The sequence below is a fragment of the Malaclemys terrapin genome, chromosome 10 (genome assembly GCF_027887155.1).
Source record: "Malaclemys terrapin pileata isolate rMalTer1 chromosome 10, rMalTer1.hap1, whole genome shotgun sequence".
Lineage (NCBI taxonomy): Eukaryota > Metazoa > Chordata > Testudines > Emydidae > Malaclemys > Malaclemys terrapin.
In genome coordinates this window covers 84,251,104-84,277,553 of record NC_071514.1, presented here as the reverse complement: position 1 = coordinate 84,277,553, position 26,450 = coordinate 84,251,104, and the positions used below count along the sequence as shown (strand labels likewise).

The 26,450-nt window shown below is 42.6% G+C and overlaps 1 protein-coding gene across 13 annotated transcripts in view; it reads right to left on the bottom strand.

The window, feature by feature from the left end:
- TSC2 (TSC complex subunit 2) overlaps nt 1-26,450 on the bottom strand; it is a 42,880-nt gene that overhangs the window by 12,086 nt on the left and 4,344 nt on the right. For 2 of the 13 annotated variants that reach the window (XM_054041346.1, XM_054041345.1), the window contains 28 exons: nt 25,915-26,059; nt 25,097-25,214; nt 23,840-23,888; nt 23,088-23,213; nt 22,716-22,789; nt 21,975-22,101; nt 20,263-20,406; nt 19,763-19,900; nt 19,125-19,228; nt 18,252-18,333; nt 17,076-17,231; nt 16,610-16,726; nt 15,522-15,644; nt 15,063-15,169; nt 14,285-14,438; nt 12,880-13,002; nt 11,838-11,972; nt 10,948-11,137; nt 10,381-10,474; nt 9,939-10,041; nt 9,617-9,711; nt 7,260-7,391; nt 5,527-5,691; nt 4,533-4,685; nt 4,220-4,332; nt 3,548-3,745; nt 2,478-2,693; nt 686-754 (listed from right to left, as the gene is read on the bottom strand). In XM_054041346.1, coding sequence (XP_053897321.1) covers nt 686-754; nt 2,478-2,693; nt 3,548-3,745; nt 4,220-4,332; nt 4,533-4,685; nt 5,527-5,691; nt 7,260-7,391; nt 9,617-9,711; nt 9,939-10,041; nt 10,381-10,474; nt 10,948-11,137; nt 11,838-11,972; nt 12,880-13,002; nt 14,285-14,438; nt 15,063-15,169; nt 15,522-15,644; nt 16,610-16,726; nt 17,076-17,231; nt 18,252-18,333; nt 19,125-19,228; nt 19,763-19,900; nt 20,263-20,406; nt 21,975-22,101; nt 22,716-22,789; nt 23,088-23,213; nt 23,840-23,888; nt 25,097-25,214; nt 25,915-26,059 — 3,550 coding nt within the window. Of the gene's footprint in view, nt 1-685; nt 755-2,477; nt 2,694-3,547; nt 3,746-4,219; nt 4,333-4,532; nt 4,686-5,526; nt 5,692-7,259; nt 7,392-9,616; nt 9,712-9,938; nt 10,042-10,380; nt 10,475-10,947; nt 11,138-11,837; nt 11,973-12,879; nt 13,003-14,284; nt 14,439-15,062; nt 15,170-15,521; nt 15,645-16,609; nt 16,727-17,075; nt 17,232-18,251; nt 18,334-19,124; nt 19,229-19,762; nt 19,901-20,262; nt 20,407-21,974; nt 22,102-22,715; nt 22,790-23,087; nt 23,214-23,839; nt 23,889-25,091; nt 25,215-25,914; nt 26,060-26,450 lie in introns of those variants that run through there. The other 11 variants (XM_054041348.1, XM_054041347.1, XM_054041349.1 and 8 more) reach the window with 11 other exon arrangements.

The following is a 26,450-nucleotide window of genomic DNA, read 5'->3' as shown; positions in this document are numbered from 1 at the left end:
AAAACTTGTAACCAGCAATTATACTGTAGTTTCAAACTTAGACTTTCTAACCAGCTTCTCCTTTCCGATTCTTTTCCCACGGCCAGTTTTGGTTGAATGCTCAGTGCAATGAGAAGCACTGGATTTCATTTGTGTGGAGTTGTATATGCAGCATCGCAGGAGCTATTCCTAGAAGGGGGAACCTTCTGAATTAATAAACAGAACACAAACCCAATTACAAGATCTAACTGAAAAGTTAGGAAACACAGATCTTTTATGATGTCACTCTATAGTCTGACTTCTTCAGATGCAAGACAAGTGCACTGAAGAAGTGAGGTTCTTACCCACGAAAGCTTATGCTCCCAATACTTCTGTTAGTCTCAAAGGTGCCACAGGACCCTCTGTTGCTTTTTACAGATTCAGACTAACACGGCTACCCCTCTGATACTCTATAGTCTAAGTCTCATGAGCTATGATCTCACTCAACCCAAAAAAAGGGTTCCATTAAAGTTACTCGTGCTTGCAAATGTCGTATCTGGCTTGGACTTCTTCATGCTAGTCAAGATCCCATTCGTCGAAGGTAATGAGACCAGCAGGGACAAACAGGAAACATGGCAGGGTGATGAGGTATGAGGGAGACAGTTTCTATGAATCAGAGGTGTTCTTCTATGGCAATATTTTTTTTTCCTTAAAGATATATATATACCTGCCCAGGATATGCTCCTGTGCAACTTTCCTTGACAACTGGACTGGTACATGGAAGAGAAAGAAGCCACTGCAAAGGGAAATCAAGTGAGCAGCTACATCAAAAGGAAGGAGAGACTATATGAAAAAATTAAAAAGCACAGAGTTTAATGTAACCAGGAGCCTATTTAAAAAATAAAATAAAAGCAAAGAACAAGCTGGGAAAGTCTCACTAGATGTAAAAAGGGAAAACTTAAGGGTCGAGGGTCTCATTGACACAAATAAAGAGGCATAAACACAATCAAACAATCAGACTCAGAAATTGTTCTCTGGGAAAAAAGGAGTTTCTGATTTGTTTGTTTTAAATCGACAAGAGGGGTCAACTTTACTAGAGTCCCAGCATAAGCAAGAAATGAGCCCAGCCAGCCAGTTTCTGCAGTACACAAATTTTGCAGGGGTCATTTAAGTATGTAGGAGAATTTAAACAGCAGGATATGGATAAAGGTTCACACAGAGAGAGATTTAACCTCTTTAAAAAGAATATATACATTGGCATTACAATCTCAACACTTCTTAAATAGAAGTCTTTGTGCCAATTGATTATGGTAAGTTTGTAGTAAGACATCAGCTGAACATGAATATGGCTGAAACAATTCACTGCAGATTCAAAACTCGGTGTGAGTGGTAGTCAACAAGCGGGTCTCAAGTTGGCTGCTTTTAGCTTTTCCAAACTGATCAGGCAGCATTTGTCTAGACACCAGAATCTGCAGGAGTTCATAAAAATCAAAGAGCCTGCTGGAGCAGATGAGTGTTAGAGGGGAAAAAAAAATTTAAAAATTCACCATTCAATTTTGCCCTCCAGTTTTAACTGCCTGGGTTTTTGCATGCACACGTTTTGAAAGACTAAAATCAGATCCTGCATGTGCAAGGCTTAATAGCGAAGCTGAACCTGGAAATTGACATTTTTACTGGGCTCCCAGACAACCTGCACTACGGCTGACACCAGACAGTCTTGTCCACTGCTTACATGGTTCAGTCTCAAAGTTGGAAGCAGCAAGGCCATTAGATTTGCTCTGAACAGGGTTAGCTCACAAGGTTTTAAATGCCAGCGGTCAGTCGACATTAGGACTCCCAACATTACTAACACCAGTGGAGCTGTACCAGTGCTAGTGGCAGTGTAAAGCATGCCCAAGGCCTCCTTGGTGCAGAGAAGTGGATGTTTAAAAAGCCCACCACTAGAAAGTCAAATGAATAAAACACTCAGGACTCGAGACCGAAGTCAGTGCAGAGGCAAACACCCCCGCTATTAACATGATGTGCGCTCTGCCACATCATCCTGAAGACTCTTGCGAAAGAGAGCAACAATGACTCCTGAGCGGGAGGGTTTGTAGTAGGCCATTATCTTAGTAACCACTGCCCAACAGAGAAATCTATGCAAGAGGTAATTAAAAACACGAATGCTGGAGAAGAAGATCCATCCAGACACATGGACAAGCTTTGGCTCAACCTTAAAACAAGCAGTAGACCAAAAAATAGGCTCTGGTCAGTTTCACTCAGGACACGTTTAGCTTGAGACCACTAAGAAATAGCTAAGGGGAGCTTAAGGAAAGGGATTACCTCACTTCTAATGTGCCATGGGAGATCAGGAACGGCTTATTTCACTGAATACTAAGCTCATGAGGAGAGCTGAGCCGTCCCCCCATCTTGTGCTTTGCAGCCTCTGCAGTAACTCATGATAGAAGACTGCTGTAGTCTCACCACGTTTTATACTAGCGAGTGCCGGCTCTCTGGGACACGCTACGTTAATCTCTCACCTGTATTGGAGCGCTGCAGAAGGGATGGTTTGGACGTCCCGGTGGCCAAGCTGGAGGAAGGGACTGAGAGGGACTTGTACAAAGCCGTCTCTCTGTGCTCCTTAAAGCGCTCTGCAGCCATGAGCGCGTTGGATAGCTCCTGCAGCGGCATGTTGTTTATATCTGACGAGAAGGGGCTGAGCGGGTTCTCCAGGCTCATTAACCAGCTTGTGTTACCTGGAACGGAGGGGAACAGTCAGGAAAGTTAGATATTCTCTCCTTTCGGAGACAGAAAGTTCAAATAGCCGAACTCAGCAGCATCAACGGCCCTGGGACTTGCTGGTAAAAAATTAGGCTGAGTAGTTCTAGGGTTTTCTTGACAGTTAGCAGCTGACTTGGTTAATTTCACATTTTAAATGAGAATCAGTCCCCAGTGCCGCATGCTTCTCTCCTCCCCAAAACTCTTTAGCCCTGACGTTTTAGCTCAAAGCCGGCTCCCTAAAGGTTTTCAACTGCTGGAGTATTTTAATTAATGATAGAGCAATTTTAAATGATTCTCTCACAAGACAACTTCAAGCTGAAATATGCAAGTCTTGCTTCCATGTGGCTTTTGGAATGTATTGGTGTCCAGGAATTTTGGGATTGCCCTGGTTTTTTAACCTTCATGCCTTCAACACCATTGCTACTCCTTCACCAACAGCAGTCGTGCACTTATTTATTACTCCAGCAATGGGCCTTGTTCGCACTTTGGAAATTAGATTTAGAAGAAGGAACCAGCGGCGCTCAGAAATGTCAGTACCATAATGAACAGATAATTGAGTGCCAACACAATGCCCACACCCACCAGTGCAGCAGGATTTAGTTTACATAAGGATTTTACTCTTCTCACAGGAGCGTCTTACAACTTTGCATCATTAAAAGGTGCGATTTCCAAAGACCTGGCTGACAAATTAAACACGAAGAACGGAGAGGTTAAGCAGCATGGAAGAATTCCATTTACATTTAATGACACGGATATTTTTTCTATGTAATCCCAATTTCTTAGCAAGCCACAGCTCAGAAGCCCCTTTGTGCAGTTGGTTAAGGCGTACCTGTGGGCCTCCGGACTAATATTTCTGCCCAGCCCTGTGTCAGCAGTGGGACATATGCTGCCAGGTTTGTTTTTTCTTTCTGCAGAGGAGCGTGGGCACCAGGAGTGGCCTTCTCTGTTCGAGGTGCAGAAGCAGCAGGACTCCGTAACCCCTGGGGGGCTGAGCTGTCTAAAGCACCAACACGTAAGGCATGACCACCTGGCAAAACAAAAGACATGGAGGGTAAGAAAGGAGGAACCCAGGAGCTCAGTTTAGAGACCCATAACTGGACTCAGTGCCAAGAAAACACGTAATAAACAGTTCTCTGCACTTTGATAGCATATTTGATCCCTATATCTCACATGAATGAACTGTACATTGTGCTGGAAACCTGGCAGAGGTATCCATTGGTCTCTTAAGCCAGGGGAATTGGCTACTAGAGATGGCTTTACTGCAGGTTTCACCATGCAAACAACGGCTAAGGCCAGCAGGCAGAAATCAGCCATTCAGGAAGCCAGCATTCATTGCTGCTACTCATTCTAGGTCTTCATTACTAAGTACTGGGTCCTGTGATCAGACCACTCTGGCCTTTTTACATGGCCAGAGTTTAGGTCTGAGAATGGACACGCCGATCAAACGTGCCCACTAATGGCTGCAAGGCTCCCAGGACAGAGATGCGCTGAGACTGCTTACCGGACATCGACCGGACTCTGTCGCGAGCGCCTCTGCACACCTGCTGGCCGGCTTGAGATTCCAGTTTTGCTGGAGCTTCTTTAGTTTGTCTCACTTGCAAAACAGGGTCTGGACTGTGGGGGGGGGGGGAGGGACGGGGAACAGGGAGAAAGGAGGAGAACTAGTAACGTGGTGGGTTATAATTCATACCAGACTGAAATAGATCTGATCATTCCTTGTATTTACAAAACAGTTCCTTCAAATCAGTTCTAACACAATGATTTTTAACTGGCTTCATTAGGGAAAAGAATGTTAAAATAAGAGTGACGTTTACCTTGACTCTGTGCTGGTCTGGAGCTCTCCAGAGTCCAGGCCCAACAGTGACCGGGTCCCTGTTCCAACACTTGTCGTGATGGTCACTAGCTTGTTACCAACCAGCCACGTCTTTGTCCTTCCTCCAGCCAAGAGGAACTCTCCCACAGGAGACCTAGAAATACAGGCTGGAGTGAATACAACTCACATACGTTGCCCAACACCTGAGATTCAGCCGGGAAGTTATTTTCTGCATTGGGGTTGAAAAAATTCCTGCTCTTTCCGCATTTAAATGACATTTCTTGCAAACTGCACCAAGGTAAAACTGGTAAAGCATAAAAATTCTCCATCAGGATGAAGGACGCACTGCCTCCTATGTCAATTACTTCTCTGGCTTCTAGACAGCATTGCAAATGTATTCCTGACCTCGATTCAGCTGACCACAGCGCAGCAGGCCTTATCCCTGCTACACGACTCCTTCCAGGATACCAAGTTAGACTAAAACTTCAGTGTTTCCAATTCATGCGGCACCTTTCATCCTGAAGGATCCCCAAACACAACACACACAGACACACAGTCTCCGATGGGAAGGAAAGTAGTCATCTGGCAAACTGCATTACATTGTGGGAGATGAGGAGGGTGAAATTTGGCCCACTGGAGGCAAACCTCTGCTCATAGGGAAAGCGCTTTGGGTGTCTCTAACAACCTTTCTGCTCTGTGTGGTTTTTGAAGGTTTCATGCAAAAAGACTACATGGTTTTCAGCATATCTACTCTGGAAAGGCTCAATGCTGAGGCAGTCCTGACAGGATTTGATCCACAGTGCTAGGGGAGTTTTGTGTCGCCAGACTTCATGCTAAGTCAATGAAGGTTTTAGCCAGAGGGGATGGGTTAAGCCTATGAGACTTGCTGTGCTCATAAGAACCTGACATTGGATCCAGCAATTTCCTGCTGACGAGGCGAGACGTATCTTTAGGCCAAAGAATAGTTAACACCAGAACAAGTAACTGACTCCCACCTCTTGGGCACCGCAGTGAAATTTGAAAAGACATATCGGGCCATCATATCCAGACAGGTCTCTGTGAGTTCCAAGTGGAGGTTTTTTAAGTTGTCATCAGCCTGAGCCATCGAATTCTCATCTGCAGAGCCCAGGCTTGAACTAGTGATGGATGTCTGTATCCTACTGAGAGAGGGAGTTTAGAGTGTGTCAAGTTACACTGCAAAACAAATACAGTACTGTCATCGGATCAACACTAAGCCACGGAGCAATCCGCAATACATGCACATGCCACAATAGGTTTGACTACGTCCATATGCATCAAACCCAGGGCACATCAGAATCATTCTCAAATCACCGATATCATACAGTCACTGAAGATGACAGCTATGTCACCCCAGAACTGACAGCTCATCTTGAGAAAGAAACGGAAGCATGGTTGACGTTTGTGCAATTTGAGCAGGGTGAGCTTTAGGAGGGACGTGGTGCAGAATAGCAAGGCAAACAGCAGCGTTACATATATTGATTTTAAATTGCAGAAATAAAATTCAGAGTTCTGTAAAATCGAGCTAACCCAGTGGCAAAAAAAATTGCACTCTGCACACAATTAGTGCATTGATATAAAGCAATTCTGTCTTCAGGTAATTGTATTTTAAGCAATGCAATTCTGAAACAATTGCAATAGCAGGCTGCGTTACAGAACTTGTTAGAAGGAATGCCTCGAACCCAGTCGTTTGCAAAAAGACTTGGCTGCACCTCAGCTGGGTTTATATTACGCAGCAACTTCTTTGGCATCATTAGATAGTAATTATTTAAATGTTTTGTTACCTATAATTTAAATATAAATAGAAGAGAACCATGTAATACTGTAGTAGACTAATAGGGACATTAGATTTTGAAGTGTCAAATGCATTTTCACAATAGTCACTTCTACGCCTCTCCCCCCACCCCTAACATGTTATCACAAACAGGGAAAATATTTGCAATGCAATTCCAGTGACAGTCTGATGCTTATTTCCTGTAGCCTAACAACATTCATTTTCAGGTAAAGAAACTTCTAGCCATCATATTCCTAGCCAGCAATTTAATATTCATGGGACAAATTCAGAAACAGGAGAAAAGGATTTACAATTTTTAAAGATGTGATATGGCCAAATCAAGAGTCAATGACCAAACTATTTTCTTCGGTCATGAAAAAATTAACCATTTTGTAAGGCCTGCCCTTCACGGCTTTGTCCCTTAGATACAATATCCTGGAGATGCGTTGATGGTGAGTCACTTTATATCAACAGACTTCTCTGTGCCTTCTTCCCAGCAATAATCAAATGAACCATTCTCTCTGCCTTGCAGGGAAGGTTTGCACACAATCCTAGCAGAAAACTGCGACATTCATGCTTCAAGTTGCCTTTGGAAGGCTGTAATTTAAAAGCCATTTAACAAAGACTCAAACTTGCACAGAATGCAACCTTTTTATCCTTGATTTTTACTCCGCAATAAAAGCAGCTTTCGTGAATAGAACACCACTGAATCAAAGCACAGGGCAATGTAACACCACCACAACCAGCATTGGTAAACCACAGGACCTCCATGAAGCTTTTCCAAAGCACATTTTGTGGACAGGACCCAATTTTTATTTTCTGAAGAGGTCATGCAAGCATCCCGCATGCAAGCCCACCCTGCCCCCACCCACCCTTGCAGCAAAGTTTCCAAGTGCAGATTTGCTCTTGGATTCTCCCCCTTTAAAGTGCCACTACCTGCGGACCACATGTTCTGACACACTGATGCTGCGGGATCGGAAGGCATCAACTGCAGAGGGTTCTTTCAGCTCTTTCACTGGAGGAGAGTTATTCAAGCCTTGCCTTGCATTTTTGGCTATTCTTAAACTACTAGGTGAAGAAGCACCAAGCCCCGAAAGAGGTGTAATTGCACAGGTCACAGGAAGGGAAGAAATCATTGTAGGGATGGAGGTTGAAAGGTCACAGGTCACAGGGTCAATATTGGGGAATCCCAGAGGGTGATGTAAAACAAAACAAAAAAATGTCAAAAAGGAAAAATTAAAACATAAAACCAGGCAGAGTTGAAAGCATAAAAATCACTTTTGAAAACAAGATTTTAACAAACACTACAAACAAATGAAATTAGTACAAACAAAAACTGATGTCCATGATAGTTGGAATACTACACTGCACTGAGGAAGAGAAAATAGGTTTGCACTCAGATTTGGTATCAAGGTTTCTCCAGTCTGAAGAGCTGGGCTTGTTTCAACTTCCCATTGTGTTACTCTAACCAGGGGCTCTCCTGCAATATGATTACCATTAAATAAGACTTGCATAGAGACTTTATCATAGTGCTTTTCATACACTAAGCCTCAAAATATCCATTTGAGACAGGCAAGTATCTTTGTTCTACCTGTCTGGAAACTGAGGCAGAGAGGTTAAAAGTCTTGCCCAATGTCTGAAGTGAGCCAGTGATTAAGCTGGAAACAGAACCCAGGTGCCTTGACTAACCAGAAATAGTTTCTCTCAATTGAGAGAAATGCAGACACTCATTTCAAGTGATCTCCTGCCTTGCTTATGTGTAATTACAAGCATGAGGAATGAGGTTCTTTTCCCAAAAGGCTTTGGGACATTGGACACGAACCAAGCTTTCTAATTTGTCCTCAATGAAGTCAGACCCATGGACCTGATCCTGAAAACCCTTACTCACAGAAACAGCATCACTGACTGGGACTTCTTCCATAAACAAGGGTTTGCAGAGGAGTCCACGTTACTATCCAATTATAGTTTGCTTCCCCTAAGAGAATTTTGCAGAACTAGCCATGCTGATCCGATTATGTTAACAAGGGCAACACCTTCCAGAATTAGTAGTATTCCAACCCAATGAAATTAAGTAGGTTTTGGGAAAAAGACAGATTAACAAACTGCAAAATGAGAGATGATTGGCAAAGGTGTCTATTCCAAATTTTAAAAATGAAACAAGGAGATGAAGGATTAGAGAATATTAACTTGCAAACACAAGACAGAGTTTACAGCTATGGCATTAAAGAGAGGATGGTGTTTCTTTGTTACAAGATCCTTATTATACTTCGCAATTAAAGGAGAGGCACTCTCCCCAGAGCATTTAAATGTTACTATGGCCTCACTGCAGAGAAACGCTGACGCAAGGTCAGTGAACCAACGCAAAGAGGAGTCCAGTGGATAAGCCACCTTTGCAAAACACTGAGTGACTTCCAAACTACATCTTCCCTTCCCTCTCTGCAGATGCTACTTCAAAATATCAATGGCTGCTTCGAATAACATGAATACTTGAATGGACTTCAGGGTTCTACCTGTATTGATGTACTGATTTCAAAACACTCCTTCCTTGTGGGATCAATTGGTTAAGATACTTCACAGTGAGTTGCCTGTTTTTAAAAAGTGGACACTACCGCCTCTCCTCTTATGAAACTGAAATCTAGACTCTACTGCCATATAGAAACTTTCCACGGCAGACTGGTTTGTCATTCTAGTTTTTTTTCCTTTCAGAAGGGATCAGAGATCCAGCACTCTCTTCTTCATAGAATAATAGGGCAGCAATAGGTCAGATTCTGGATCTACCAGAGTTTAGACTGGGCAAAAATAAAGTGGTGGCTCCCATAATCCACCCAACGACTCCAGTTTGTCCACATTGCTATTAAAATGATCCACAATGAAAGAATTTAAGCATTCATTATTAAACTATCATTAAGATGCAGAATTAACAAACCACTGAGATGAACAGAGCATGCACCCCTCTCGCTATTTTTTTTCAGCCAGCACTATGTTGATTCACATTCAGCTGACAGAATTATTTTTAGAATGTAAGCTTACATTCTGCAGAAGTGGATGGGGGCACCCAGTGATGTCTTAGTACGAATACATACCATTAACCACCAGCTCGTTCTGACCTCAGGTTTAACAACAACCACTCAGACTGTGTCTTAATGCAGAACATTCTGGTTATCAGAAAGATTACACAGCACCTTTAAGGACACAGACAGTTCTCTTCACAAAGCACCGGAAAGCATTTGGCATTTAAACAGCTCCTAATGAAGAGCTACCCATAGCCCCAACTGGAATGGAATACAATTTACCTTTTCGGCCTCTCGTTCAGACTTGTACTGCGAGCCCTGAAACTGTCCTTCTCAGGGGTGTCATCAAATGAGAGGAGGACGTTTGACCGCAAGCCCTGCCAATTTGGACACACAGAAAACGGTTCAAACCGTTGGTATTTGCAGCCCACTTGCCATGAGCCAATCCTCAAGAGCTACATTTGATTTTGAAATTCTAATGTAATAAGTACAGGTGAGTTATTTTGATGTCAAATAGAATCTCTGTAAATTGACAGCAAGAATGCCCACAGATTGCAGTTCTCAGAGCACTCTTTGTATTGCAAGATCCAGCCATAGCTGTTACCTTTGTAATGTAGGGAACAAAGTCTTTCCGGAAGGGCAGGCGACAGCGGATGAACCACATAGCGATCACATGGTGTGCCAGGCACACGATGTACTGGTTAAACCTGAACAGGGGAAGATTTCAGGAGTTTAGTGGGGCAATCTGAACACATTTCAGAAGAGATGCAGTTCAATTTTAATATTACAGAGGTGTGGGAGAGAATACTACTGTACGTTCAAGGGGAAAAGGAACCTGGAGTGCAATTAGCAACACACACTATTTGTCTTGAAGCTAAATCTGGCCCTCCCTCAGCAAGAAGACCCATATATAAAGGTATCACAAACAACTATATTTTTCCTCTGTAGATCTTAAAACACTTTACAAAGGTAAGTCAGTCATTTCCCCCAATTTACAGATGGGGAAAAGGAGAGAACAACAACAACAAAAAGACTGGTGAACTTACTTGGAAGGATTTGTATAGGGCAGAGAGATGGCAAACACGCTCGCATACTGCTCAGCTGCAAAGTTCCTATAGAGGTGAGGTAGCCTGGCTAGAGCTGAAACAGTTCAATACGAAAATCATTTGCGAAGTCTGGATGAGAGCACTTTGTTACTGACTCAGAATTTAGCTGAAGCATCCAGCGGTTTCTAAACCATTGGTACCAACAGGAAAGTTAACGTTACATTATGTTCTGTAAATAGTATTTTGCAAGGTGTAAGCTATAAGGAGGGAAAGATAACCGCTGATTTTCCAGTTCTCTAATGTTTTAATATGTAAAGCATGTCTCTTTTTTCTCCGTCTGCATGTGCATTAGGTTGAGCAGCTGGGTTACGTGAGCAAGAGTAGACTATCTGTTAAGATTTTATGGCAGTTGCAGCACTGTTACAACCTGTTCTAGGGTTCACTGTATTTCTGGTATTTGACCTTAAACTAAACCAAGATGATGATACTCATGCTAAATAACACAGTTAGCCTTTTCACAGCCCCACTGAAGAACATAGGTAAAACACAATTTCCACTGCAACTTACTTGAAAGAAATTCTAAGAGAGGTATTGCCATGTTTGCTGTAGCAGAAATGTGGGTTAACTTGACTATCAAGACTGGCAGTGCCTTTATGATGATGTCAGGCATCTCAACGCTGCATACTGATAGAGCCACAACGCACTGGTTTGCACAGCGATAAATTAAGCCATGTTCCAGGCAATAAACCATTTCACGCTAGAAGAATAGAACAGAATATGCTCGGTATAATAAAATAAGACCAGGATCCATCTGCACTAGCCTACAACAAATCTCTAGCATTTCTACATACTAAAATGCTAGTTGTGTGTTGGTAATTGCATTGCTAGGGCCAGCAGCTAAAAGAATTTTTACCAAAAATGCACTAGCAATTTGAGACTACAATCTCAAGAGAGAGAAAAAAAAAAATCACAGGTATTTCTGCACTGCTGGACACATCTTGGCTCTAAATCTTAGATGAGACATTTGTCATCCTGAACTTTTTGAAATAATCAATTTTAAGATTACAGTTTCTGACAGAATAAAAAGGGACAAAATGTTTAAGGCTTTTCTGCTCCCTTCTGATGGTTATCAGGGTCTTTCAGACAGGGAGAAAGAACAGAATGACTATGCAGGGGATGGCAACAACAAAACTGACTATACAAAGTGCTATTAAATACACAAAGCTCAGAATGTGAATAGAGTTTTACTAACTTCTCTCAGTTACAGTCATCCTACATTACTTTTACTTACAATGGGTACATTGTTTTCTGGCAGAACTGCCCCTTTATATGTCCAGTGCAAATGCTTACAGAGCAACTGTACATTTAGTCTCCAAGTCTGAGACAGGCTGGCATTAGAAAGTGCACTGGAGACAGACTCAGATTTCACCTCCCACAGCCCATCCCATTGATAGTACCTGTTTAGCTTTATCCAGGTAATTATGGTAAGATATCAATGCAGTCAACACTGGAACCACAGCCAGGTGCAAGTCATTGCGGGAGAACCCATCTGGAGCGCCACGCAACCTCTCAGCTGTCTTTTTGTCTGTAAGCTAATCAGTTACACACAGGGCTTGAGTACATTGTGTTTCACGTGCCTTTTCAATTCAGGTCTTTTGGGGCATATTTTCATAGTACAAGAGCAGTACAGGGTTCCTTATGAAACAATACTAGCTTCCAGGTCCCAGAGCTCAATCATATATGTACTAGGATCTGGATGCTGTATTTGGAGCATAATCTTCATAGTAAAACTATGAAATAAATCCCTTAGCTAACTTTGCACAGTTTTAGGGCTGGTCTACACTGTGGGGCGCGGGGGGGGAGGTCTGATGTAAGATACACAACTTCAGCTACAGGAATAGCGTAGCTGAAGTCGACGTACCTTATTTTGACTTACCTCCCATCCTCACGGCACGGGATCGACAGCCACGGCTCTCCTGTCGACTCCGCTACCGCTGCTCGCCCTGGTGGAGCTCCGGAGTCAACGGGAGCACGTTCGGGGATCGATATATTGCATCTAGACTAGACGCGATATATCGATCCCCGAGAGATCGCTACCCGCCGATCCGGCGGGTAGTCTGGATGTACCCTTAGTGTGGGGGAATGGATTTTCAGGAGACCATAATATACACCTAGAACCCCAAAGCCTTACATGCAGGTCAGTTTGTTTAGGTTTAGGCTCAAGTGTCCTCAAAACTCACTCAATTTATGGATACACTTTTACAACTATATTCTTTAGCAATTGAAACATATGGACAGTTAAATATCTAAAGGGATTTAATTATCCCTAACCCAAAGTTTTAAGCTAAAGGAAAGGGGTCAAGTTGCTGGTGAGGGGGAGGAGGGACAGATTAATCCCAAAAATATAGGGTATAAAATAAGGAAGCCTTAAAGCAAACACATTTCTATTAGAAGTGAAGTTGTGGTGTCCAGACCCCAGGAGGACACACTGGTTATTACCATGGAGCAGAGTGCAGAGCACAGCTGGTCCAGGTTGCAAGGGGAGGTTAAAAATAGGACTTTGTAGCGGAGAGACTCCGGTAACTTGTTGAGAACCAGTTTCAACACCTTCCAGTCTGTCTCCTGGAAAGAAGGGAAGAGGGTTTAGTAAGGAAGAAAATAACTTTGCATGATTTATATGTTAAATTTGAAAATAAAGCCCATCAAGTGTCAAACAATGATTTGTTGTTTATTTCTGTGATCCCTTGTTTCTCCAGCCTTGTTAGTTAACAAAGATCCTGCTCTTATTTGATGCATGGGTTGCTTCCAGGGTTCCACCCAACTGCATCCTCTAGCTCAGATGTAGCATGGACATTTTGATGCCATAAAATGGACTGATCTCCAAATAGATGGTGAAAACAAGCAGAAAGAGTCCAACCCAGGCCTTTTCTACATATGCTTCCTCCATCCGCCAAAGCAAAAACATGATTCTAGCATTCAAGACAACTCCTGGTCCCAAAAAACGAAAAAGTTACTGTCCAGAACCAACATTATTGCACCTCATTATTTCCTTTCCATGCTCAAATATCTAATGGTCAACAGTTTGTCAACTTAAGTTGAACTTCTAATTTTGGGGGGGGATTATTATTAGTTTTAAATCCTCCTTGAGAAGCAGGGTGACATTTTTCCTACTGGCTTTTGGCCTCTGTTAAATGGAAAAAAAAAATTCACCCTTATTTCCTGTGAAGCAGAATCCAGTGTTGGTCTGCTTGGATTAGGAAGAGTTTTACTTGTGGCCCTCCTGGTGGCTGAAGAGTTGTAGAATCACACACAAACAATTTTCGGATGAAAGTTCTGGATTTCTAGAAGCTATTTAGATACCCTCGGCTGGTGTTGGGCATCCTGGATAACACTGATTGCTAGATCATTTTAAAACACAGGCCGGTCACATTTTAGGTTTAAATATAATTGATGATGTTCTTTTAAGAAAAATGAAGCACAACAGTGTATTAATTGGCTACACTGTGAAATGGTGGGTAAGTCTCAAAGATTATACTGTTGAGAAAAGATTCAAAAAAGCATCCCATCAGACAATTTTTAAAGCCCTCTTTGAGTAAACAGATTAGGCTCAGCACTACATATATGCCGTTTAATCGGCCACCACAAGTGGACGAGTTAAAAACTCTATTCCTGATTCTTAGTGTTACGAGTGTCATGATCTTCCTCAAGAAATATCCATTTTAAAAAGATTCAATGGGAATTTTTTTGGGCATAAAGGGGATAAAAAGGTGACATTTTGGAACATTTCAGCATCAACATTCCAAACGCTTGAGTTTTAGACATGTTTCTGATGTCCTTCTTATCAGTACTTAGAGCTCCAAATGTGTGCACAGAACTCCACTGTAGATGGAGTTCATCAACGTACTTGCTTCAAACACTGCAGAAGGACTCGGAAGAGCAATGAGTAGGGCAGGTAGCCCATCCGAAGAGTGGCATTCTGGGAGGAAACGCTGGGGCTTCCTGATGGAGGGGAGAGGGTCCCAGCAGGTTTTTTCTCAGACACCCTCTTCTCTGGTTCTCTACGACATGGAAATACAAACCAGGCCAGCGTTTCAGTAGCCACACCCAGACACGAAAGCAAGATGAGAAATGCATATGCAAAGCAACAGATTTCAGGGAAGTGACCAAGCCAACTAGTCAGACGCACGCATCGCTTTATTATCTACAACAAAGGCTGCTTCTCTAAGTTCCTTTGCAGAGATCTCGCTGTTAAGAGGGTTAAGTTAAAGAGTCAGTTACTACCAGACTAGGCTGTGCAACTTGAAGTAGCAGCATTTCTACAGATCACTGTACCGCATCTTAGTGTAAAACCAGATTTCTCAGTCTCCTGGCAGGAAATTGCAAACAAGGGATTTGTAATCTTTTGCAGAGTAGCTACGTAAATCGCAAGGCTCCAGTACACAGAACTCTGAGGCTCCTGAGAGCTCTGCATGCCAAGGATTTGCAGGACTGGTTCCGAAGTTATTTACTAGAGGGAACTGCACCCCCCCACGCCCCCCAGCCATAACTATGAATGTGGTCTGATAACTGCTGATCAGAATTTGGGAGATGAGAAGAGTTGCTTAGAGACTGTGACAGACTATTAAATACACACGTGAGAATGTCAAGATTTCAAAGATACTACAATGCAATGAGAAACATACACCAAGTCACAGAGGCAGTAGGGGCTAAATCTCACTGCTCCATCCTTGTTGGTCAGGCCAAGGCGGTGGAGGGAGTCCGCTCGAAGCATCAGCAGAAAGTCAAATGCCTGCAAGAGAGAAGATTTCTCACTGCATTCTGGAATGACTCAAAACCTCTGCTGATGGAATATTCCCCCCGCTTCTCACCACTCAATCTGCTGTCGTTCCTGGCCAGCAAGAAGATTTGCTCTGCATTGGGGCCGATTCTGTAGGGGCTTCCACTCCCTGAGCTCAACGGCTATGGAATTTATTAACACAGCTAACGAACATTTTACTCCAGCACTGATTGTTCTACAGCTACAGAAGTATGCCGCAGAGTACGCAGTAATAAATTCCTACCAACGCCCCATCTTCTACCCAACTAAAACCTTAGCTCAGCCCCTCCTTCTATCATAGTGTTAGGAGAGAGCCTATCCATACCTGCAATCGGATGCTGCTAGCAATCGGGAGGCGGTACACGTTCTTATAGTGGAGCTCGATGTGATTAATAAGCATATCATACACCCGAGTGGCATGGCTGGCAGGCAAGCTGTACAGCTTCGTCTACAGAGGCACAGAACAACAGTCAATAGATGCACTGAAGGTTTACTTGTTAACAGAATAGCCCATCTTTGGTCAATCGGCATCAAAGAAAGGCAATGTGAGCTGTTCCTGAGGCCAACACGAACAGATGAATCCTGGGGATCTCACACACACAAAATCCCCAAACAGATCCATCTTCCCGCTTTTAAGAGAGCGCAGCGCGTGCGCATTATGGACACCGACATTTCTATGAAAACTGTTTGAGTGGCAAATTTGACCTTTAATTTATGAATGACCCGATAAAGACGTTGCTTGGGGGTATAACGCTATACTCCACTGACGCTGCTAGTAACATCAATAAACAAAGGGCAGGGCAGGCTTTGAGACGGCCTGAGAAAGTGGTTGGATCCTGAGAGGCTAACGTCACTTAAGTTGTTCTTGTAAAATTTCCACCATCTTGAATGGTGAGTGTCTGGCAATACAAGAGATCTGTGTAGTTTTTGCCCAAGGTAGCAAGTGAATTAGTGAGATTTCTGCTGAGAAATTTCAGTCACATTAGAACTCTTCTCATTTTTTATCTAATCTAGATCCAGAAAGTTACAGGTGTGGGTTTGGATCTGGAGATCTGAATTTCTTTGGGGTTAGGATTCAAAAAGATTCGGATTTGAGAATCCAGTTCTGGCTCCTTTTTAGCTGGACCTTAGGAACAGATCACCAAAACATTTACATTTATGACATGCTGGCTATTAGTAGATAAAGATTTAATATTTAATACATCATATGCAAGGTACCCAGTCAAGAATTGAACTAACCCAATCATGGCTAAAATATCCCCTATTCTGTTAGTTTAAAGAGTGGGACAAGTGAATTAGTCTATGAAGTTACAGAAGAGAAAGAATTTGTTATTGGGAATTGACTGGCCAGTAAACAAAGCCCTAGAGAACATTGTTTTAAGGGAGGGATTTTTAAACGCTCCACAGTGTTACCTGGAGAATTACCAGGAGGCCTAGAACAGCTGTCTTCACATCCTCTAAAGCAGCAGAATGAGATAGAAAGTCTCTCTCCTCCAGATCAACCGGAGCCCAAAGAGAACGTGCAGCCACCTTTTAAAAACAAAAAGGAGAAATGCCCTTTAAAACCCACATTGGGCACAATGAGACCCTGACTTAATTCCATGCCAACAGGTCAGAAAGGCACAAAATAAATGGTCCCACTGAAAGTCTCCTAATATCGTAGATGAGCTTGGACGTGCATTAGCAGAGCTGGTTCCAAAGCACCTTTTTCCTTTCCATTAGAGCTCTGGTTTCCTCCAAAAACCAGGAGTCCTACACCACCCCCTTGGATCATATAGATAATTAACTGTTAGCCAATCGCTTTACTGGAGACCAAGGAAGGCGAAGAGATGGAGACGAAGTTACTGGAAGTGTCACTACCGAGCAAACGAAGCCTCACCTTTTCTATGATATCAAGCAAGCTGTTAAAGTGATGCGTGTTGCAGCCCTCGGCCAGGTCCACCAAGAGCTGAGTAGCCAGTTTCCGGACTTGGTGGTCTTTATCCTCTGGAATATGTGCCAGCTGTGAGATCACTACCACGTTAATCAGCTCCTCCTGTAATAGGATAGACTGTTCAGCAAAATGTCTCCCCGCTCACTCTTATTAGTGAGTTAACACAAATGTATATCCATGATCAAGGAAGCACGAGGTCATACTAGCTTTAGCCTTCATTACCTAATTGTTTAGTCTGCTGGATTTCTTCCTCCAGCCTATTTAAATCTCTTTCTAGGTCATCTCTCCGAACAATTAGACTATTGTTGAACTTGGACTCGGCAGCTTAGGTCTTTATCAATCTGCCAAAGGCTCTGTAGCTCAACTTCAGCCGACCCATTCACATGGGATTCACAGGCCTTGTTTTTCAGAGAGGCAGGAAACAAAGAGGCAGCAGCAAGTTTAATAGAACTTGGAGGAATCTGAGCAGTGCCTCTCCCACTTTCCTTGCATCAGACACACCGAGCAGACATTCCTTTGAGTTAACAAGCAAATCAAGCAGGGTTCACTGGGCTCTGCTCTATCACAGCGCCTGCCATCTTGGATTTCAATTAAAACAGAAACACTGAGTCGAGTCAATCCACTCATGTCAGATAATATCTTGGCCTCATCTTGGTACAAACGAAACTTTATCTTTACCCAAACCAGATTAAATCTCCCATCCCCAACACTAAATATATATATATATATATATATTTAGTAAAATGAATGGAATTGACAACCTCTTTGGGAAACCTTAGGACAGAGAAAGAAGGTATCCACAAGATGCACAAGGTGAAAATTAAAAAAGCACATTGTCAAAATAGACCTGCTAATATCAACTCCCATTATACATACACCATATCAACAACAGACTTAAAAAACGCAACTGTGGACCGCATTTAATAGGCAGGTCCTTCCAGTCACATTGCAGAGAAACATAATTACAGTGTCCTGTATTCTCAGAACCATTGGACTAACTCTTTAGAATGGCAGAAACTAGGCCTGATGAACACACACAATTAAGCATCAGAAAAACATTTCCACCACCCATTCCAGATCTCCAATTCCAACACCCCAACTAAATATCAATAAAGTACAAACCTCATAAAACTGTCTGTTAATGCTCAAGACAAAAGACAAGACATCCAGAACTTTAATCCGAACTGCACTACGACACTCGTTCCTAAAAGGGAAAAAACAAACCCAAAATGGACAAAAGAGTTTAGGTGGAGGACAGAGAGTATGTTGTGACAAACTCCCTTTTTTCTGGGTTAAAAACGTTACAAGCAAAGGCCACGTGAACCTTCAGTGAATGTTCTCTCCATATGAAGTTGCAACACCAGGCAGACAAGGTGCTACCATCAAGAAAAACCTGGAGGCTGTCTACAAAAACAAGAGCTCCTGTGGTAGCAGATGGGCAGCCGGACCCATCTCCAAAACTTAAGAGTCAACCAGGGAGAGCATGTGTGAATGGGAGACGGACTCTGTGCCCCAACTTTAGAACCACATACACAGGGGTGAAGTGGTCTTTATCTTAATTTTTTAAAAGGAGCCGAAAGCTCTGGAGATATGAGGGGATCATTCTAAAACAAGAAAGCCTGTTCTAGGGAGCGGCCATTGCAGAACCCCACACTACAGGATATTGTCAAATCAAAAGCATTCCTGACATTTAGAAGGTAGGGTTGTAGTTCTGATACCAAGGAAGATACCATGCAATGGAGCACAGGATAGTTAATTAGAGAGGTGAAGCAGCCAATGGCCACCCTCCACTTTGTTAAAAGAAGAAGGATGATAAAGAAGCCTCAGTTGGACAAAAAGCAAATCCTGCATTCTGGAACCACCCCCATATTTCAGCGGCCATTACTAACATTAAAGAGATCCAGAGAGGAAGATTGTTTTAAACACAGACAGTTCATTAAACAGACTGCACACACATTGAAATAACCTTTTCTTTTTAGAGCTGCAGTTTCCTACCTGAAGAACCTCTCCATTAACATTTTCAGGTTATGAATCCAGCCATCCTTGGCAGGGTGAATAGACTGAGCTTTGTACGTTATTAAGTTTAGTAGAGAAGATTCCTTTTAAAAAAAAAAAAAAATGTAAGAATGGTCCAGTGCTTACCTACAGTGCATGCATCTCCCATCCTCCCACACAAGGGGCTGTGAAGTCTTCACTGTCGCTTTATAACATGCACTATTTTATAACTCCCGCCGCCCTTGGTTGTATGGGATAAAAATCTAATATTGATGAGGGCAATAAGAGGAAGGATGGTCTTGTAGGCACTCAGATTGGGACTCTGAAGTTCTGGGTTCAATTCCTGGCTCTGCCAGACTTCCTATGTGACTTTGGGCAAATCATTTACTATCCCTGTACCTCAGCTCCCCATCAGTAAAATAGGAATATTGAATGTTTCCTGTGTGTGTCTTGTGCAATTTGGGACAGGGACTGTTCCTTACTATGCATTCATGCAATGGCTCCCAAAATGGACCCCAGATTTTGGGTGGGACCTCTAGACATTACTATAGTACAGAGAAACATTTCTAGGAGGTTTAAAGGGGGGGGGGGAACCCACAGTAGGCCACATTGACTTGAGATGGGAGAGAAGGTCTTACAGGTCTCTGATCAGCACATCTCTCCACCAGCTCAAAGTATCTCTCCTCAGACCCATGGAATTCGTTCTGGTCATAGAGTTCTTCTACAGTAGTCAACAGAGCATGTACAATGGACTTCAAATCCTGGTTCTCTATACTCTGAAACACAGACAAGGCCGCTCTAAATGGTTTCTTTTTAATTACAAAGCATGTCACAATTGAAATAAGAGTGTTGACTGAGAAGTACCAGAGTCAGAAGTTAGGCCAGACCCACACTCAATCCTCTTCCCTTCCAACACCAAATACCTCGCCACCTCCATGACAAGCACAGCTCCACTGACAAGAGAGCCCCAGGGTCAGACATCAAGTCTATAGGCTGTGGCAGGGTACATGCTACCCCCCATTAACAGCAGAAGCCGTACAATGCTTTTCGGTATTAAAAAATAAGAACATTTTATAAACCAAAATACTTCCTACAAGATGTTTTTATAACGTATATCAAGATTTGGCTCAATACCTACCTGTAGCTGCTGGAGTAATCGCTCAACGATATCCAGAAGAATATCCCAAGTGACAGCCTGCAGCTCCTTCCCATACTTCTTGATTAATCTGGTTATGGACAGGACTATTTCATACGATACAACTGCATTGGGACAAGTCATGGCCTGGAACACAAGTTCCTCAGGTCAGTTAATGATCTGTAACCTTCTTAAACTGAAGTCCATCAACATCCTACATATTAAGAAGTTTAGCTGAAGGGCTCAATCCTTCCATCAACCTACCTACTGCCTCTCAGGGAGGTGGTTTAACAACAGGAACAGAAACCCTTCTGTTGCTGTAGTAAGTGTCTACACTGAAATGCTACAGTGACACAACTGCAGCATGGCCACTGTAGTGTTTCAAGGATAGACAAGCTCAAAGTCTGAGGCTACAGCTGCAAAAGCCAATCAAAGATGGCCATTTTATAAGCACAATAATGTATTCCCAACAGGTGCAAGTCAGATGTTAAAATGCATCCCTGGTTCCACATGAACAGGGGGTTGGAGACAGTGCTACCAGCTGCACATGACATGACATACACCCCTCACTGGAGTACGTAGTTCAGTTTAGAACATGGTAACTCTCGTGGTTTGGCTGAAAGGTCCCCAAATGCTGAAGAGACAGTAGGATTTTGTAATGAGACAACTCAATCTGGTCACTCATACCAAGCCCATTATAGGAAACTTCTAATATTGTTTCAGGGACTCACTCTCTGGCCTAAAGCATAATCTACAGATCAAACATACAGCGTGGCCAGCCAATAAGGGAACCTTAACACCATTCCTTTTGTTGTGGTTAAAATCCATTACAAAAATAGCCTTGCCATCTCCTAAAGTACAGAAGAGGGGGCCCGAAAGGTGGGCAGGCTGCTCCCAATTTAATATCGTACCAAGGGTTTAGTAAATGCCCTGGTAGAGAGGTGATCACAGTACAGCTTCCAGCACTAACACCCAGCCGGTCAAATGCTTCGGCCGTCTCTCAAATAGCTGCAGTTTCCATTAACAGGCACTTCTGCCAACAAGCTCATAAATCTTAATCCTCCCCTCAGGGTGTCTCTCCATTTAAAAAATCCCGGCACTAATAAAATAAATAAAAAAAAAAAGAAGTGTCACACTTCACTTTTCATTGATGCGGACTTTGTCCCCTCTCCCTGCATTTGTATGCTGTAGACTGGAATCTACTTGCAGCAGGGATAGGATTTTTTTAGCTATCTAAACCATCTAGAATGTTGTTTCTGGTTCCTCTGTGTCCAGTCCTCTGCCTGTGCACACAACAGTTCACTCTGCTGAGGACTGAAATGCTTTAGGTTCAACCCACGTTATGGGGTAACTGGGTGAAATTAATGGCCTGTGTTAAATCAAGTCAGGCTTGATGTTTTAATGGTCCCTTCTGACCTTAAACTCTAAAGAACTATGAAAAATTCAAGAATTGCTACGTGGATCAGTAAAATATTTCCAAACGAAGCATCAGTTTAAGCTTGAAATAGCTATTGTCTCCTTGTTTCATGTGTTCCCCCATCTGTCTCTATCCAACTGTTGGCTTTGGTCTTATAATTAGATTGGAAGTTCTTTGGGGCAGAAACTGTCTTGTTGTTCTGAGTTTGCACAGCCCCTTGCACAGCGAGGTGCTGGTCCACGACTGAGGCTCCCAGGCACTATCACAAGATAAAAGTTCCTCCCAAGTACCACTTTACCTTGAGAAATGAGGGCAGCACTGATGTAGGTGAGTTCTTGAGAGAATACAGTCTGTGTGCACCCCACAGAGCCATTCCGACAAAGAAAACTGTTCCTCTCAGTAATGCTGCATCCCTCATGTAGGCTCTAAGACAGGGTGCAGAAGGTAAGCCAAGATTTTCTTAGATCACACTATTGCAGCAGGTTTAGTTTTAGAGTACAAGACTCATGCAAAGGGAAATGAACAATACTTAGTACTTCTAATTAATCAGAGCATCTTAAAGGACTTTAAAACCATGAAGACTAACCATTTAGGCTCTGTTCTCATTTTACTAGTGGGGAAACATAGGTAAATAAATAAATATAAAAATAAAATAAATATATGGAGCTATACCTATCACCTAGAACTGGAAGGGACCCTGAAAGGTCATTGAGTCCAGCCCCCTGCCTTCACTAGCAGGACCAAGTACTGATTTTGCCCCAGAACCCTAAATGGCCCCCTCAAGGATTGAACTCACAACCCTGGGTTTAGCAGGCTAATGCTCAAACCACTGAGCTATCCCTCCCTATCCCTGAGCTATCAAGGTTAATTAACTTGTCCAAAATCACAAAGCAGTCATAATTTCTAACCACTACACCACACATGACATTTTGGGTCTGCTCCTGCTCCCATTAGAATCTGTACGTCATTTATTTCAGGCAAAGCAACACTGACTTAAAAAAAAAAAAAAAAAGCTATTTAATAGCATGATATTCCATACCTGTCTTCCATGATGCGGCACATGTTGTATATAGCACTGTGCCCCAAATGGGTTCCCAAGAGATTGCGCATAAGCTAAAAAGCAAGTATTAGAGGATTTTCAGAGAAGGTTTTAGTAGGTCATTATACAGCTTCAGGGTCCTGTCAGTCAAGAGAGGTTACATTTGCAATTTAATAATGGATAGTGTAGCATTTAATAAACTAGAGAAGTGTGGTATATGCTCTGCTCTCCTCTCAAAGAACTATTATAATCATAATAAAGGTAACTGGAGTCTAGATTTTTAACATACTAATATCCAGAACAATATTGCTTTAATGAGAAAACTGTGCATGGTACATGAACTCATGTCAAGGGAAACGAAAGGATTCTGACCTTCCAGCATGGCTCACAAAGCTCCTTAACGTTGATGGTGCGGCACAAGGTGATGATAAATACCGGGAGGCTCTCCGAGGGCAGGCAGTTGTAGCAAACCACAGCATCTAGGACCTGCAGGGAGACCTTTGTGGGGGTGAAAAGCACAATGGTTACTCACTTCTCCCTTGACCTAGCATTGAAATACAGCAGGTTAAACTCTGTCTTGACTTACGGCCACAAAACTCCTCAGAAGTCAATAGGGATACACCAGGTGTTCATCAGTTCAGGATGTAAACCAAACCATGACAAGGATGGTTAAGCAGTGAAGGGAATCCCTTAGCAAGATCAACCTGGTTCCTTTGTCCCAAGGTTTTATGACTAAATTAATAACTTAGTAACTGTACAGTGCTTTACTCAACCCCAAAGTGCTTTACAGACTTAGTTAATCCTCACAATATTGTACTGTCCTCATTTTATAGGTGGTGAAACTGGAGTAAGAGAGGGATAAGTGACTTGTCCAGTTAGGACTGCGACTCACGATATCCTGGTTCCCACCTCTATGCTCAGACATGTAAGTCATAATGCCTCTCTCCACCCAACGTCCAACAATATAGTAAGCTCCACATTTTGCTACAGCAGCTTTCCCTAAAGGAAGAAAATCCTTAGGAACCCTAGAGAGTTTTGGTCTAGCTACTCAAAAGCGGCCTGATCTGTAATGGATACAGTTCTACAGAATGTAATCGATATTAGAAGAGGCTCCAATTACTGACCTCTATGTCAACCGATGAGGATGTCTTAACGCACAATAGGCAGATCATACTGTTGGAGGAAAACGGAGTTAAATATGTTTATTTTAATCAAATTTAACAAATGACCAAAAAAAATTGTCCAAAAGTAACACAATTAGATTAGTGCAGAAGTTTGCCCTGTTGCTTTCCTGACTGTGGCTCAGTTGATAATACTTCGGGGGATATGCTTAGTGTCACCAGCCCTTTTCTGAACAGTTTGCAGCTGCACTTAAGCTACATCTCACTACCATTACTATTCATTAAATACGGTTGGGTACCAGAGTCCCAAGTATGTAAATCTAGTGAAGAGAATATGGTCAAGTTCATCTCCTATACAAACTGGGGATTGAGCACTATGTAATTTAACCCAGGTTTATAGATCAGAATATTATAAGAGTTGGTGTATTGCATTATACTGTTGAAGTTCTCATGGACAGATCTTCAAAATTGCTCAGTGCCAACAAGTAGAATCTGATTTGGGGAGTGGCTGGGAGCGGAGCTCTTTTGACAAACTGGCCCGTGAAGGAAAGTTCTACTCTGAAAAGTGAGGAAACATGACATTGAGAGACTCCACATTTGTTTTTCATTGGTTCCATATCAATTTGGTTGATTTACACAAATAGGTTTCTAAACTGTCACCCCTGCATCTTCAGTTCTGGGTTCAGGAAAGCGAGATGGGTTCTTTCAGGTTTAAGCATCACTGAGCCATGACGACTAAGCCAGCCAAGTTCTACCTTCACATACACCCACTCACCCCGCCATCTTCAGTGCAGTTACACAGGTATAATTCTGGGCAGAATTTGGCCCTGCAACTGGAATCTATTGAATTATTCTGCTGACAGGAACATAATCCAGAAACAGGATCATTTTCCCATAGCTCTTTAGAGCCAAAACAGCTAAGAATAGCAAAAGAATACATTTGCCAGAAAAGTCAGCTCTGACAACCACATACGTTCTGAAATAAAAGCACCTTGGTGCCATTTTTAATCACTTTTCTGACCACAGCCACACTCATTCTATTTCAACCGATACCCTTTCCACACCTTTCCCCCCACAAAGCACACTTGCAGAGGCTAGCTGGGTCATTTGTCACCCAACTGGTCAGTCTATGTATACAAAACAGATTTGCACGTGCAAATAGATACACCTGGAGGTCTGTTGAAAATTTAGACCACTGAATTTATCCACAAACACCGCCCAGCAATTTAGAAACAATAAGTGTTAATAGTTTAACCTTACTGGACCATATCAGCAACGTAATCTTCCAGGTAACAGCTGTTGAACTTGACCAGGTTCACTAGAACTAGAAGGAATTCTGAAGACAACCCGACATCCATCCACTGCAGGACAAACTCAGCTAAAGGAGAAGGAAGTGGTGGTGTTACAACATGGTTTCAATCCAAAAGTGCTGCAAATTCCCTTCTGGCCCTACTTGCTGAAAAAGAGATCTGTCCTTTGATGTATTTCCAGCTACATAAACTGCTCCCTGGAAGGCAATAATAAAGAGAGAGGGTCGATTGACCAAGGCTGCTATTTGATCTATCACACTCTTCTTAGCTGTTGCTTACAACTGACTTGCTCTCATATCCCTTATCTTGCTATAAACTGCCACATGCATTGAATTCACATTTTTTATGAATTTGCTAAGTTTGCCTGGAACGAAACACATTGCAGATGTAAAACAATGTCAGATGGATTGTATTAAGTTTGCCACAAGACGGCAACAACAGAAAACCCTCCAAAAATAAACAGGCAACAGTTTAAAATTAAGAGAACTCCCCAAACTCAGATGCAGAACATCCACTGGTTCGTCACTACTATAAAATTGTTTATCACATCAGCATGGGAGAATTTGTACCCTAAGACTTTACACAATAATGTAGAATAGTACATAATTTTTATGCCCTATAGAAAAGCCATGGAATTTTATTTTTAAAAGGTAAAACCAGCATAATTTTTCAGCATGATTTTAGAACAACGGCATTGCAACTTTTGGACAATCCTATGTCAGAATCTGAAAACAACAGCAACCCTCAGCATTTGTATGCAACACCTACCCAATTCTTCCTCCAGGTGAGTTATGGATCTTCCATTATCCGTGAGAGCCTTGAATACTGCAAGCCGTTCATGAAGATCTTCGTTAGAAGGATAATCCTTGATAACCTTAAAGAAATGTGCTCTGAGGATCCCTAGTCTCTCACCCTGAAAGGAGAAAAAATTGTAGTGTGAGACACAATAGCAACAGAAAACTAGACTTATTACAGACCATGATTAGGAAACTATAAGAATGTTCTTCACACTTTAAAAGCAAACGTTTTCCCCCTTGAGCTGTGCGAGTGTCTACTGAAAATCTTCCCATGGTCTGCTGGGAAGGCAGTCAGTTCTCCTTAGCCTCTTACAGACGTTTATCAAGCTGTCCCCACTGACCCCAGACAGCTTTTCCAACGTTCAGCAGGCCCAGAACCCCAGATGCGGAAAGTGGCCCACGTAGCAACAGCCAGACCACTAATTCCAGGACTTGCAAAGGAAATGCTACAGACAGCACTGCTCCGTGGGGTGCTGTAATAGCTTGAGGATTCATAATGAGCTTGAC